The sequence below is a fragment of the Acipenser ruthenus genome, chromosome 14, assembly GCF_902713425.1.
Source record: "Acipenser ruthenus chromosome 14, fAciRut3.2 maternal haplotype, whole genome shotgun sequence".
Classification (NCBI taxonomy): Eukaryota; Metazoa; Chordata; class Actinopteri; order Acipenseriformes; family Acipenseridae; genus Acipenser; species Acipenser ruthenus.
The window spans coordinates 35,897,427-35,912,910 of record NC_081202.1 but is presented as its reverse complement, the minus strand read 5'-3'; the positions used below and the strand labels follow the sequence as shown (position 1 = coordinate 35,912,910).

The 15,484-nt window shown below is 41.3% G+C and overlaps 1 protein-coding gene across 1 annotated transcript in view; it reads right to left on the bottom strand.

Moving 5' to 3' along the window:
* LOC117420031 (solute carrier family 23 member 1-like) overlaps nucleotides 1-15,484 on the bottom strand; it is a 37,278-nt gene that overhangs the window by 6,927 nt on the left and 14,867 nt on the right. Inside the window, exons 5-7 of the mRNA XM_058986469.1 lie at nucleotides 14,363-14,544; nucleotides 13,685-13,805; nucleotides 1,008-1,164 (exon numbers count right to left, since the gene is read on the bottom strand). Of these exons, the coding sequence (XP_058842452.1) occupies nucleotides 1,008-1,164; nucleotides 13,685-13,805; nucleotides 14,363-14,544 (460 nt within the window). The remainder of the gene's footprint in view (nucleotides 1-1,007; nucleotides 1,165-13,684; nucleotides 13,806-14,362; nucleotides 14,545-15,484) is intronic.

Sequence of the window (15,484 nt, the reverse complement as noted above, 5' to 3'; positions counted from 1 at the left end):
GTTGTAAGTGACTCTGCAGCTGATGCATAGTTCACACACCCTAATCTCTGTAAGTCATCTTGGATAAAGGCGTCTGCTAAATAAAGAAATAATAAATAATAATAATATAAAGGTCAACTTTACTGAAGAGGCGATTATAATTAATTCTGCCAATTGTTTGGAAAGGGAAAAAACAAAGAAATCCAAGGGTAATAGGATCTGACACTAAAACAATGTGAAATGTCTTAAAAACTATACCACACGATTACTCCATCACTATAGTCTATATTAAAAAGAATTAGCATTTTTATATTTTTTTAATCAATCAAAATATTCCCGGACTGCTCCTTCCAGACAGTTTTCCAATCCAACCAATAAATCCCTGTTCCACAGGATATCGATTATATTTAAAATATAAATTATGATTTGAAATACAGCTAAAGAAAAAGATTGCTCAGATTAGAAAATCTGCCAAATATACTAGTGGAGCACCTGCTTTAACAGAGAAAGGGTGTCTTGAACAATTTCCATAGAACTAAATCTAATTTAACAAGTACTGGTGAGTTCTGATGTCCCTCTTGTGGTCAACGTTAGTGCTGTAGTGGTTTTTTTCAAATGCCATTATTGCACAGATGAGAACAATTGATTTGCCACAAGTTTTCCAGTCAGTATTCGAAAATACAAATTTGAAATGCCATCTTCACTAATTTCAAATGTTCACACACTCAATCACCCTTTAAATAGTATTTTAGCTTGTTTGCGAATTGCAGTAGATAAGTGAAGCCAAACACATGCAACAAATTTGTCCCCAACATTGTGATTTGTAGAAAGCATATTTCTTGAATTTCGCACAAGTGGACTTGCATAATTATTCAGAACTCCTTCTCCCACAACTCGCAGGCACAACTTTTTCTCCAGATAGAAATTGCTGCCCTTGTGAAAGTCACATCTCTTTTGAATATCTGGCCCACAGTTCATGCATATTTCTTTTTGTTTTTGTATCGATGGGTCTGACATGGGTAACTGACCTGGGTATGGGAAGCGGAACCAGGGCGATTGGCCCAGCACATCCCCTTTCAAGTCCGTCCGTGCCCAGTAGCCGTATGCCTTTGGGTCCGATGGCAGGACACTGTACGCTGTGAGGATGTAACAGATCAGCCAGGACACAGTGATTCCTGCCAGCACCTGCAACATAAACACCTTCTTAACCTCCTAACTGCACAGCAACTTTATAACTTCTAGTCAGACATTGAAATATTCGAAACCGGATGCCATGTTATAGAGATATCTCTATCAAACACTGCATAACTCTTTGTTCTATAAAGTAGAATTATAGAGATGATACAGTAATTATAGTAAATGTAACCTAATATGCATTACCACCGTGATTTTCAGTGTATTTCAAACTGGGGGCTAAGCACCTGGGGGGATTGAATGAAGTAACTTCGGGGGGGGGGGGGGGGGGGCCTAAGGTTGGCAAATTGTTGACACTGATTCAGTGTTTGGGTTGAAAAGGCTGTTTGTAAACGTATTTCACAGTTAGGAAATGTGTTAATGTTTATCAAAACTGTCTGTGCCACCTTCCGGTTTACAAATCGATAAAGAAGTGAGGCGTAAGTCACATGACAGTTTGATGAAGGTCTAATTGCGCAGGGAGGGCAAAACTCAATTGAAAGTAAAAGCAGGGCCCCAACGCAAAAAGTTGTTTTACTGTCAGTTCACAAAAGATGCAAAGAGTGGTATTAGAGAACAAAACAGCCCTTTTACAGTTCCAAGAGAGATTACATATAAAGTAAGGCAGAGACGCTGAAAAGCACCAGTTTGTAACAGAGCGGGAACTCCTGCATTGTGGGAATGAAGAGTTCTTGTTCAAGGAAAAACAATTCAATGTTTGGTTTTTTCAGACTATTAAACGTAACTTAAAACATATATTTTCTCTCTGTCCATTCCATGCACCTTTTATACTGTATATGTGAGACCTAAACAGCGATGCAGTAGAGACTCCTTAGAGGAGGCAAGGGAGGCAGTGCCTCCCCAAAAATATCACAATTTTCATACTTATAATAATAATCTTTGACCTACTAAATTCTGACAATTTTGCTACAATGAATAGGGAATTTCCAGATGAAGCATTCGATTCCCTGAACAGAATACATGGACGATTCTTTGACAAAGTTACAGATCTGGAGAAGGGGTTGTAGCATTCTGTGGCCAGTGGTCCGGACCACTCAGCGCTGTGACGTCACAGTGGTCCAGACCACTGGGACCACTCGTTGCCGCTGTTATATTCTGACTTCACAGTTGTATATTATTCATTTTCTTAATGGTTAATTAGTGTTTCATTTGCTCATGCTTACTTTACAGTGATGAATGCAGTGTTTATATCTAATAATAACGGGCCTAGTTCAACTCAAGCAGTTCTCATTCACTGTCTTGTGTTGCGCTCAGTGCTCCCCGCAGGACCGCTCGCATGCCACTGTTAGGCTATATTATGATTTCACAGTTTTATTATTCATTTTCCTTTCTGCTAATTATTGCTGCATTGTATCCTACTTAATGTACCGTGATACAATTAATGCAAGTGTTTATATCTAATAATGATGGGCAGATGCCCTTCACTGTGTACTGCGCAGTGGTCCCTGGGACCAATCATGCTGCTGCTGTTATGTTATATTGTTTTCACAGTCTTGTTATTCATTTTCCTTTAGGTTCATTATTGTTGCATTGTTTCATACTTCATTTACAGCAATATCATTAATGTAAGTGTGTAGGCTAACAACAAATTCTCAGTGCTTCTCGCATATGCAAGCGTGTTAGTTTGAGGCTTTTTGTTATGATAATCGCTACATTATGGATTCCTGCAGGAGTGTGATGTAGAAAGTACAATTTAGGATCCTCGAGGAGGTTCAGAAGCATTTAAACTAGAAATGAAGGGGGGAGAAATAAATAAAAAACAGAAGGGGGACTACATCAAAACAAGGGCAACAACTCAGGTAAGACAGCCATTAAATGTAATTATCTAAATGTTAAAGTCTCGGAAACAAAATGTTAGAACTTGAAGCTACTGCACTAACAGGGTTATCCGAGAGTGATGGAGATGAATATAATATTAGAGGGTATACACTGTATAGGAAAGACAGGCAGGTCAAAAGAGGCAGAGGGGTAGCGCTGTACATCAAAAATAGTCTTGAAGCTTAGGTGTTCAATCTGGAAGAAAAAAAACAACGCAGAATCAATATGGGTCAGAATAATGGACAAAAATTCAAAGGGCAAAATAATAATAGGGGCATGCTATAGACCGCCAAATTCAGGCACCGAGCAAAATAATCTGTTATACAATGACATTAGAAATGCATGCAGGAAAGGAGAAGCCATATTAATGGGACATTTCAACTTCCCCCCTATATAATGGGAAAACCTGGTGGGGAGCACAACAGACGAAATTGAAATGGTGGAAATGACAAATGACTGCTTCTTAACGCAATTTGTCAAGGCACCGACTAGAGGGGAGGCATGTCTTGATTTAGTCTTGGCAAACTCAGACCACAACATGGTCTCATTTTAGTGCTTTTTAAAACCAATTTACAATTTTAGGAAGGCAAACTATGAAGGAATGAAACAGACTAACAAAAGTAGATTGGAGTAAAATAGAGAAAACATCCACGGAAAAAGGATGGCTGTTTTTTTTTTTTTTAAATGTAGTACTAAAGGCGCAAAACAATTACATCCCAAAAGTAGACAAATCTAAATCTAAAACAAAATTGCCAAAATGGTTTAATAGATCAATTAAAAAAAATATTCAGAGAAAAAAAGGCACATTACAGAGCGTTTAAAAGGGACCAAGAACAAAGTACACAGAAAGAGTAATTGGAACTGCAAACACAAGTCAAAAAGGAAGTTAGAAAGGCAAAGAGAGAGATAGAAATGAGCATTGCTAAGGGGGCTAAAACCTATTCCAAAACGTTTATCCAATATTAGAACAGCAAGAGAACATTCAAAATAGGAAGTAAAATGTCTAAGAGATACAAATGGCAAAATCATAGATGAAGAGAAAAAAATAACAAATATAGTAAATGATTACTTTTCACAAGTTTTTACAAAGGAGGATACGGACAACATGCCCCACATGTCGACCTGTTCCTATCCAGTTTTAAATCACTTTAGCATAACAGAGGCAGAAATGTTAAAGGGACTAGGAGCTCTTAAATTAAACAAATCTCCTGGGCCGGATGTACTCAAAGAAATGAAAGAAGTTATTTACAAACTGCTAACCAAGATCATCCATCCTTGACACGGGTTATACCGACAGACTGGAAAATTGCAAATGTAATACCGATCCACAAAAAGGGAGACAAAACCAAACCAGGTAACTAAAGACCAATAAGCCTGACTTCTATTATATGTAAACTTATGGAAACTATAATAAGATCCAAAATGGAAAATTACCTATATGGTAACAGTATCCTGGGAGACAGTCAGCATGGTTTTAGGAAAGGGAGATCGTGTCTAACTAACCTGTTTGACTTTTTTGAGGATGCAACATCGACAATGGATAACTGCAAAGGATATCACATGGTTTATTTAGATTTCCAGAAAGCTTTTGACAGAGTCCCACATAAAAGATTAATTCTCAAACTGAACGAAGTAGGGACTCAAGGAAATGCATGCACATGGATTAGGGAGTGGTTAACACGTAGAAAACAAAAACTACTGATTAGAGGAGAAACCACAACATGGAGCAAGGTAACCAGTGGAGTACCACAGTGATCAGTATTAGGTCCTCTGCTATTCCTAATCTACATTAATGATTTAGATTCTGGTACAGTAAGCAAACTTGTTAAATTTGCAGACAACACAAAAATAGGAGGAGTGGCAAGCACTGTTGCAGCAGCAAAGGTCATTCAAAATGATCTAGACAGCATTCAGAACTGGGCAGACACATGGCAAATGACATTTAATATAGAAAAGTGTAAGGTACTGCACACAGGCAATACAAATGTGCATTATAAATATCATATGGGAGATACTGAAATTGAAGAAGGAATCTATGAAAAAGACTTAAAATGTCTTCATCTAGACAATGTGGGGAAAAAAGGCTATAAAAATAAGCTACTAACAACCAAACATGCAAGATGGGCCGAATGGCATCCTCTCATTTGTGAACTTTCTTATGTTCCAACATCTTCAAATACTTCAAATGCAAACATGGAGAAGCCACTAACATACAACCTTATAGCATTAACATAACTACATTGCAACAACAAAGAGACATAGTGTCTGCGAACAGATAGTCAATAGAGATCTGGTCAAAAATAGAGTAATACTGCCATCTAGTGGATGAGGGAGATGGTTCAGTTTGGAATTAAATTAACATTGGTGATTTATGTTAACTGTTATAAAAACAGTATTCTTGTGAACTTGAAAATATCAAAATATAGTGTATTAAAAGCCTTACTTAAATCACAAAAAATTAAGTAATTTATCATTCTGTAAATGGATTAAAATCGAATCAATTCATTAGAATGATAATTATAGAACTTGTACGATTCATTTTGGTATTGCATTATGTGAAATCACCTCAGGACAATAGAAAAGTGATTATTAAGTAAATATTAATAATTTCAGGAAAAGTGTTCACTAACTTTCTCAAATGTAATCTGTTCCTTAAATAAACAAAACATAATACTTATTTTCACAGACAAGTGCATCATTCCCTGTTATTGTTCTGAAATGGAACGTTCTTCAGAAGTAAACAGAAGCCACTGGCATTGCCACAGGTGAAAAAGTGTTGTTCAACGACAGCATAACCTTAAAAAACACTTAGGGAAACATGGTAAGTCCTACAATTTTTGTATTGAACTTTTTAGGATTACGAAAGCATTTGTTATAGTGTGTGGTTATTTAAAATGATTAAGTATTTACACAAGCAATTAATTTTGTTTTACAGAGTGCTTAATTAAAAATGTAAAGGACATCACAGGTAAGCTTACTTCACCTGTATTTTTTCACTAATCCCTTATAATTAAATAAATGTAATAAAGATCGTGTCTCTTTGTATTTTACCATTGATATTTTATCATAGGCGATTATAATACTCCTTTTGCATTAAATGCAGTATTTAACCAAATATCTGCAGCAGCATGTACTTCATCTGTAGGCTGAAATCCAGCCAAGATTGATCATCATAACAAGCATTTTAATTTTTATTTTTTTATAAATTTAGTCGTTGCCAATTATTTTTTATTATTTTCTCCCCAATTTGAAATGCCCAATTATTTTTAGGCTCAGCTCACCGCTACCACCCCTGCGCTGACTCGAGAGGGGCGAAGATGAACACACGCTGTCCTCCGAAGCGTGTGCCGTCAGCCGCCCGCTTCTTTACACTCTGCAGACTCACTGTGCAGCCGCCTCAGAGCTACAGCGTCGGAGGACAACGCATCTCTGGGCAGCTTACAGGCAAGCCCGCAGGCGCCCGGCCAGACTACAGGGGTCGCTGGTGCGCGGTGAGCCAAGGACACCCTGGCCGACCTAACCCTCCCTTCCCTTGGGCGACGCTCGGCCAATTGAGCGCCACCCCCTGGGAGCTCCCGTCCACGATCGGCTGTGGAATAGCCTGGATTCGAACTCGCGAACATCCAGGCTATAGAGCGCATCCTGCACTCTAGCGAGTGCTTTTACTGGATGCGCCACTCGGGAGCCCCCAACAAGCATTTTAATTTGATTGTTTCTTGAGCCAATGTAATCTTGTCTTTCACTTTCATTCTACTATGATCACAAACCTTGATTTGCACCTGTTTACCAAAAGGTGTTTTCTATGTAATGGTTTTGGTATTATGGACTTCTGACCATTAACTGCTATGTCAGGAATGCATATTTTGTTTCACTTGCGAGTTGAGGGCTGAGTGAGTGTCTCCAAGCTCAAACATCTTGACATCGGTGCTCTGCTACTTAATGGAGCACCACATTTCTCACAGTATATGCAAAAGATGTTTAAACCTTCCAGAACATACTTGAAATCAAATGTTCAACTCCTCAATGATTATTAGAAAATAGATGCTAGCAAGTACAGTACTAGAAATGTAAGATAGGACAATCTGATAAAATAAGCACAATGTAATTACAAAACTATCATGTGAGTAGAGCAGCCCAACATATATTGCCATACATGGTGTATCATCATTGAAGACTGTGCATTTACTTTTATTAGAAACACCAGATTCAAAGAGAAATGAACAGACAGACACCAAAACCAGTCCTGGAGTAAAAATGACACCCTTCACACAAGATAAATCACTGCAATGCAATACCTGCAAAGCAAGGTTTGGAAGTTGTGCATCTTTGCGACGTCATACTATGCATCAACATGGAACACCACAGGATTTATTTATTGTGTTAATCTAATAAATGGTATATATTTTACTTCAAAAGAAAAAAGTGCACAGGTCATTGACTGTGAATCTGAGCATATGGTTTATGGCACTTGCTAGCAGAAGTGGAAATCCTAAACTGGAATGCATTCATCTGCAGAGAACAGGTACCTCACTGCCATACACACCTCCATCTCCATTACAAGACCAGGATCAGGTACCTCACTGCCATACACACCTCCATCTCTATTACAAGATCAGGATCAGGTACCTCACTATCATACATACCTCCATCTCCATTACAAGATGAGGATCAGGTACCTCACTGCCATACACACCTCCATCTCCATTACAAGACCAGGATCAGGCACCTCACTGCCATCCACACCTCCATCTCCATTACAAGATGAGGATCAGGTACCTCACTGACATACACACCTCCATCTCCATTACAAGATGAGGATCAGGTACCTCACTGCCATACACACCTCCATCTCCATTACAAGACGAGGTAGCTCACTGCCATACACACCTCCATCTCCATTACAACATCAGGATCTCCAGAATATGTTGGATAATGGTTTGATTTCCAATTTCAGGAAAAATGAATGAATGAAAGAAACTGTACCAGCGATCACACTGCTTACTTGGGAATCAACTGTGTTGTTTGTATTTTGTAGCATAACATCAGTTATTAAGAAGGGAGGATCTGGTGCTTTAATTTAGGATAAGGAAATTAAGGCAAGTATAACATTTAAACATGGAATGTATACATAATTTTTTATTAGACATGATTCACTAGCTTTAAAGATCACAATAATTTTACCTCATAAAAATTGAACTTATAATGTTATTGAGTAAATGTCCGTAATTAATACATACGTACTTTATAAAGTACAATATATCATAACATGTAAACAATAACATATTATCTTTTTTTATTGGAGATATGCACTGCTGGGAAAAAAAAAGAAGATTTTGCTCTCCTCTTGAACAAGCAGGAATTGGAACGTGACATAATTGGTGGAAAAATAAAATCAAACAGCATGATTCTGTCCTTTAATTCTGGCTATATGCCAAAATTGGCACTGAAAGTGAGGATGTCAGTTTGTGATTAAAAGAGGCGAGTACATTGTATTATTGTTCTTGATGTTGATGGTAGATAAATGTTGGAGGTGCTGACATTAAATGGTTTTCTTTGCTACAGACAATTGCTCTTTATGATTGTGACAGGATTGGCAGAGGTTTGAGACTCAGAGACAGTTTTAAAGTTCAAAATAAAACTTTTTAATAAACAAAAATACAAAATAAACAGGCACGAGGGCCAAACAAAAAGGTTTCCAAACACAAAATAGACACAAAACAAAACTTACAAATTAAGGCTTCCAGGCTGGGCATTGCCTTCACTGGATTCAATAACACAGCACAAACAAAAACACTCTTCTTCTCCTTCCAGAACTCTCTCCTCCCCAAAATGAGAGTCTGAGGCCTCCTTTTATGCCAGGTGGCTGGGTCCTTAATTGGATGATTAATTAACTGATTGCTCCCACCTGACACAATCAATCTGGGCAGGGAGGAGAATTTAACTCCTTCCCTACCAGTATTTCTAAAGGCAGAGCCCTGCTCTGCCACACACCTCCCTCCACGTACAAAGTACGGAGGCCGCAATCGGCCAAACTGCCCCCCCCTTTGAACCCAAGACCTCCCCCCAAGAGTCCCCTTATGTCCCTTGGGTGGGCTATTTCAGCAGGGGGTGGTGGGCGGGGTTGATGCCAGATCCCCCAAGCTTCCTTCAATAGCGGGGGACCCGGACCTTCAAAGTACATGAACGCTGGTAGGGAACCTGGACCCTCCAGCAGGAGCAGCGATGGTGGCACCTCTAGTGGCGGAGGCGGGAACGGCGGCCTGTCTCCCTCTGGTGGCGGAGGCGGGAACGGCGGCCCGTCTCCCTCTGGTGGCGGAGGCGGGAACGGCAACTCGTCTCCCTCTGCTGGCGGAGGCGGGAACAGCGACGCTGGTCCTTTCGGCGGCGCTGGACCCTCTGGACCCCCTGGCGATGCGGGACCCCCTGGCCCCTCTGGCGACGCTGGACCCTCTGGCGGCGCAGACAGGCAGGCAACCCCAGGCGATGCGGACAGGCAGGCAACCCCAGGCGATGCGGACAGGCAGGCAACCCCAGGCGATGGAGGGAGAGACAGCTCCGGCTGTTCCCCCTCTGCTGGCGGTGGAGGGAGAGACAGCTCCGGCTGTTCCCCCTCTGCTGGCGGTGGAGGGAGAGACAGCTCCGGCTGTTCCCCGTCTGCTGGCTGTGGAGGTGGGAACAGCCTGTATTCTTCCCCTGCGGGTCCTTTCAGCCCTGGGCCTGTGGGCTTCCCCTTCTCGGCCCGTGGACGCACCGACTCCTCCCGCTCGGGCCGTGGACGCACCGACTCCTCCCGCTCGGGCTCCTCCCCCTCGGGCTGTGGACGTTCGGGCTCCTCCCTCTCGGGCTGTGGACATTTGGGCTCCTCCCTCTCGGGCTGTGGACGTTTGGGCTCCTCCCTCTCGGGCTGTGGACGTTTGGGCTCCTCCCTCTCGGGCTGTGGACGTTCAGGCTCCCCCTCTCTGGACGACGGCAGCGGCTCCCCCTCTCTGGGCGACGGCAGCGGCTCCCCTTCTGGCTCTTGGGACGGCGGCTCCTCCCCTTCTGGCTCTCGGGACGGCGGCTCCTCCCCTTCTGGCTCTCGGGACGGCGGCTCCTCCCCTTCTGGCTCTCGGGACGGCGGCTCCTCCCCTTCTGGCTCTCGGGACGGCGGCTCCACCTTCTTTATTGGAATGATTGGGGGCTCTCCCATATCTACCGCCAGGTAGTTAACGACCATCAGGGCCAGCTCTGCGAAGGACGCCGGGTGATGCTGTTCCTCCCACTTTTCCCACCTCCCCCCATCTCGACGCCACAGCGTGTTGATAACTATGGGGAGGTCGTGGAAGAGGTCCGCCTCAGGGTGCATCAACCAGTCCGATATTTCCTGGAATGGTGGTGAAGGCGGTGATGTTGGAAGTGGTGGGGTGGCTGCCGAGGACGGGGTTTGCAGCTGCTCCTGGTCCAGATTGTGGGGGCATCCTGCCCAGCTGTGGCCATCCGCCTCACAGCGCCCACACCAGTCAGCTGGTGGCCCATCTGGACAGGACCTCCACCAATGATCCACCTTCCCGCACCAAGAGCACCAGGGAAAAAGGCTGGCTGGGTCCTCCAGCTGGGGTGGCTGTTGTTGCAGCAGCTTACATTTCTTCACCTGCTGCATCTCCTGCCTTTGCCGCTGTCTGCTCTTCTTCCCCATTTTCTCTTTTTTTTTTCAAAAAAAACCTCCCAAAATTCAAGAAAAAAAAAATTACTGCTCTGAGCCTCCAGGTGGCACTATCCCACTCTGACACCAAATGTGAAAGGATTGGCAGAGGTTTGAGACTCAGAGACAGTTTTAAAGTTCAAAATAAAGCTTTTTAATAAACAAAAATACAAAATTAACAGGCACGAGGGCCAAACAAAAAGGTTTCCAAACACAAAATAGACACAAAACAAAACTTACAAATTAAGGCTTCCAGGCTAGACATTGCCTTCACTGGATTCAATAACACAGCACAAACAAAAACACTCTTCTTCTTCTTCTTCTTCTTCTTCTTCTTCTTCTTCTTCTTCTTCTTCTTCCTTCTTGAACTCTCTCCTCCCCAAAATGAGAGTCTGAGGCCTCCTTTTATGCCAGGTGGCTGGGTCCTTAATTGGATGATTAATTAACTGATTGCTCCCACCTGACACAATCAATCTGGGCAGGGAGGAGAATTTAACTCCTTCCCTGCCAGTATTTCTAAGGGCAGAGCCCTGCTCTGCCACAATGATATTATCAGGAGTGCCTTGAAGATGGAAATGAATCCTCAGAATACTTTGTTAATCCTAGATGTGCTGCTCCTGAGCTAAACATCTAAATATGTCCCAATATTCTTTATGAGCTCATATTATATGTAATAGATTAATGGAAAATATATTAGAATAAAGCTATAGAAATATCACAAATAGTATATGACTATGCATTGTACATTGGATTTTGCGAAATGTGTCATTTTGAATACTGCTAGGATTATAAATCTCTATAATTTAATTTAAGGATCCTGGTTTTTATTAAAATAAAGTGAAAACTAACAATTTAATTTCTTCTTCAATAAAAAAATGTTTTATTATTAATGATCTGTGAAAAGTATTTGCATGGTAAACTGGAATTGTTTACATATAATATACTTAATTTACTAAATATTGATTGTTTTATTGTTTAGATCAATCATAATTTTAGAAACCCATGAAGGATTTTGCAGATTTCAAGTGGCATTAGCATCGGCAAGTCCAATAAGATCTTAAATATACTGTGATTGAAAAAAAAACACTGCAAAACGTTAGATTGATTTAATATCATTAGTTGGTCCTTTTATAACCAGCAAGTTATAAAAAAAGGTGGTATTTACCCAGTGGAAAAAAGAACATTTCTGACAGCTCTCTGACAACTGAAAAATCATCTCCATACACACTATTGAATAGCCGTGAGTGGGGACCACTGCGCAGTACACAGGACAGTGAATGAAAACTGCTTGAGTGGTCCCAAGCCCATCATTATTAGATATAAACACTTGCATTAATTGTATCACGGTACATTAAGTAGGATACAATGCAACAATAATTAGCTGAAAGGAATAATAAAACTGTGAAATCATAATATAGCCTAACAGTGGCATGCGAGCGGTCCTGCGGGGAGCACTGAGTGCAACACAAGACAATGAATGAGAACTGCTTGAGTTGAACTAGGCCCGTTATTATTAGATATAAACACTGCATTCATTATATCACTGTAAAGCAAGTATGAGAAAATGAAACCGTAATTAGCCATAAAGAAAATCCGGACCACTGTGACGTCACAGTGCTGAGTGGTCCGGACCACAGGCCACAGAATGCTACAACTCCTACTGCAGATCTGCTGCGGTACTACAAAGATCACAGTCTGATAAAGCTATGTACCAGCTTTACAAGCTCATTTCTTTAGTAATGACAATATGTGCAACTTCATCTGGTGTGGAAAGGAGCTTCTTGTGTCTCAAGAGACTAAAAAGTTATACCAGAAACACAATGGGACAAGAACGGCTAAAGAATTTGGCGATTCTGTCTATTGAGAAGGGAATCGTGAAGACACTGGAGAAGAATCCTCGCTGGCATGACCGTGTGATTGACCATTTCACATCTCAGAAGGAGAGAAGGGCTGACTTTATATGCAAGTAAAGGTAAGACAACTGTTGAACTGACAGCTTTAATCATAGTAAATGTAATATATTGGGAATTCAATCATCAGTCATTTTTACATACATTGATTATTTTGAAACATATGGTGATGTGACATGCAAGATTGTATGTGGATTGTGACTTTGCTATTTGCGCATTATTATCTATTATTAACTATTCTGATACCGTAATTGGAAGTATGGAAGCCCATTTCCGCCAGTATATTAATTACAATGTATTTGTGTGTTCAGTTTATGGTACTTTGTTTATGGTTTTATGTTGTTTGTGTGACTTGTTTGGGCATTGCTGTCATGGTCTACCACCAGATGTCATATCTTTATTTAAAAATGTTTTTGAAGGGGGGCTCCCGAGTGGCGCATCCTGTAAAGGCGCGCCACGTGGAGTGCAGGATGCGCCCTATAGCCTGGACGTCGCCGGTTCGAGTCCAGGTTATTCCACTGCCAACCGTGGACGGGAGCTCCCAGGGGCCAGCGCACAATTGGCCGAGCGCCGCCCGGGGGAGAGGGCTAGGTCGACCAGGGTGTCCTCGGCTCACCGCACACCAGCAACCCTGGTAGTCTGGCTGGGCACCTGCGGGCTTGTCTGTAAGCTGCCCAGAGCTGCATTGTCCTCCGACGCTGTAGCTTTGAGGTGACTGCATGGTGGGTCTGCAGTGTGAAAAGAAGTGGTTGGCTGACAGCACACACTTCGAAGGACAGCGTGTGTTCATCTTCGCTGCTCCCGAGTCAGCGTGGGGGTGGTAGCAGTGAGCTGAGCCTAAAAATAATTGGCTATTCTAAGTTGGGAGAAAGTGATAAAAAACTATTGGCGACTACTAAATTAAAAAAAAAACAAGTTTTTGATGTTTTGTATCGCCGATTATATACACACACACACTCTGTATATATAAAAACCCAACTCCCTTACAATGTGCCTCCTCTGTGTGTCAGCCGTCACTGAAGTGATGGTATAAAGTACGTATATGACAAGATTTACTGGAATGATGTATTTGTATGTTTTACTGTTCATGTAAAGTACGTACCGGTAGAATCTGAAAAACATAAATCTTGGAAGAATGAAACTTCTTGGTCTTGCTGTAAGCAGGCATCGGTACAGGGATATGTCGGAGGTACTGCGAGAACAACACAATGATACCGACAGTCCTGTAAAGAAAAAAAAATACAATGATATAGAATTTCTCTTCACTTCAATAGATTAATGCCATCTTATACATCTAGACGTTTTTACCGTTTTGAGAGAACACTTTCTTTGAGGGAAACCTCTGTTTTTACAATGTAATAGTGTGTATTTACAGAGCATTCTGACAGTTACCTTTGTCCTTACTCCACTAGTGTTGTGGAGTGCTGTCTCTGTTGTGGTATTTTTCAGTATGCAGTAGTTAAAACAATGTAGCATCGAGTGGTGCTTAACTACAAATAACTGAGAATATTACCAGAAAATAATTTCAAGGAGTTGCAGACACGGAAAAGTAATGAATATTAGTATTCATTAAAAAAAACTGTGGTAATTTTAAAAAAAGCGCCATTATAAGTCATCACAACCCACTTGACTAACTAATACTGTACTAAAAACCGTTGAGGTCAGTGCACTAGCACTAATAAAAGTGGCCAACGAGTGATCGTTAATCCCTTTTAAAGCTGTGTTGTTGCCCTTGGCACCCTAGATTCAATACTAAACTCTGGTTTCAATATTAACTCACAAGGCGGAGATCCCCCAGTGTTTGCCTGCATCGTTCCCTGATGATTCAAACAGAGACAATCCGATGAGGGAGATGGTCGGCGCGATCGTTAGGGGTCCAATAAACCTCATAAAGAGACCGATGAGACCAGAGAATCCCACAAAGATCTGGAAGCAGGATGCGACCATGACGGATCCCTGGAGCTGCAGAGCAGGGAGCAGAAGCAAAGAATGGGCAAGACACCCACGTTACTTAAGGTGTTGTCAGCAGTGTTGGGGAAGTTACTTTTACAATGTAATCTATTACACTTGCAAGTTACTTGAATTTTAACTAGTCACAGTAACTTATGTTTGAAAAGTTACGGTTACAAATAGTTACAAACACAGCGGGTTTTTTTCGGTTTGGTCAGGCTGCAGCTTGAAATGTTCTTTGAAGATCCAGCTATCGAACCCACTCGTTTCTTGCAAGATGATCTGACAAGCTTGTTCATGTGTCACGTAAGGCTTGACTAGCACTGTCGAAGCACTTCCTGACTTCCATGTTATACATTCGCCTTAGTCCTTTTTTTTAAATGTAATGAAAAGTAACTTATTTTTCACATAAAATGTAATCCGTTTCCACATTTCATCTGAAAAAGGATGCATTAGAGTTACAAGTTAATGAGAAAGGTAATCAGATTACAGTAGAGCATTACATGTAATGAGTCACTCCACAACACTGGTTGTCAAGCTGGTACATACCCATACAGTCCCAAGATGCCTGTTGAGTCTGGAGCACCAATGTGCAAAGAGCTTGTTAGGGTTTGTCCCTCCTTGAATCTCTTTGGAATTTGATGGCACTTCCTTTGAGCTGTAGTGTTAAGTTTGGTGATATCAATTGAACTAAACTCTTTAGGTTAACCTGGTCAATTTCTAAAAGGCAAGGGTCTATAAGAATGTGACATCCACAAATAGAAGTATTTATACAGAAGTTGTTTCACCTTTAATGGAACTACCATAGGGTATTTTGCCACATTCTTATTTTTTCCATGTGTATCAAATCCTACGTAGGCTCACTTTTGCTCATTACTAATGTGATCGCCATCTTTAAACTGCATGAGATGTGACTAATATTAAAATAGTATGTTGTTTAAAGATATATAAA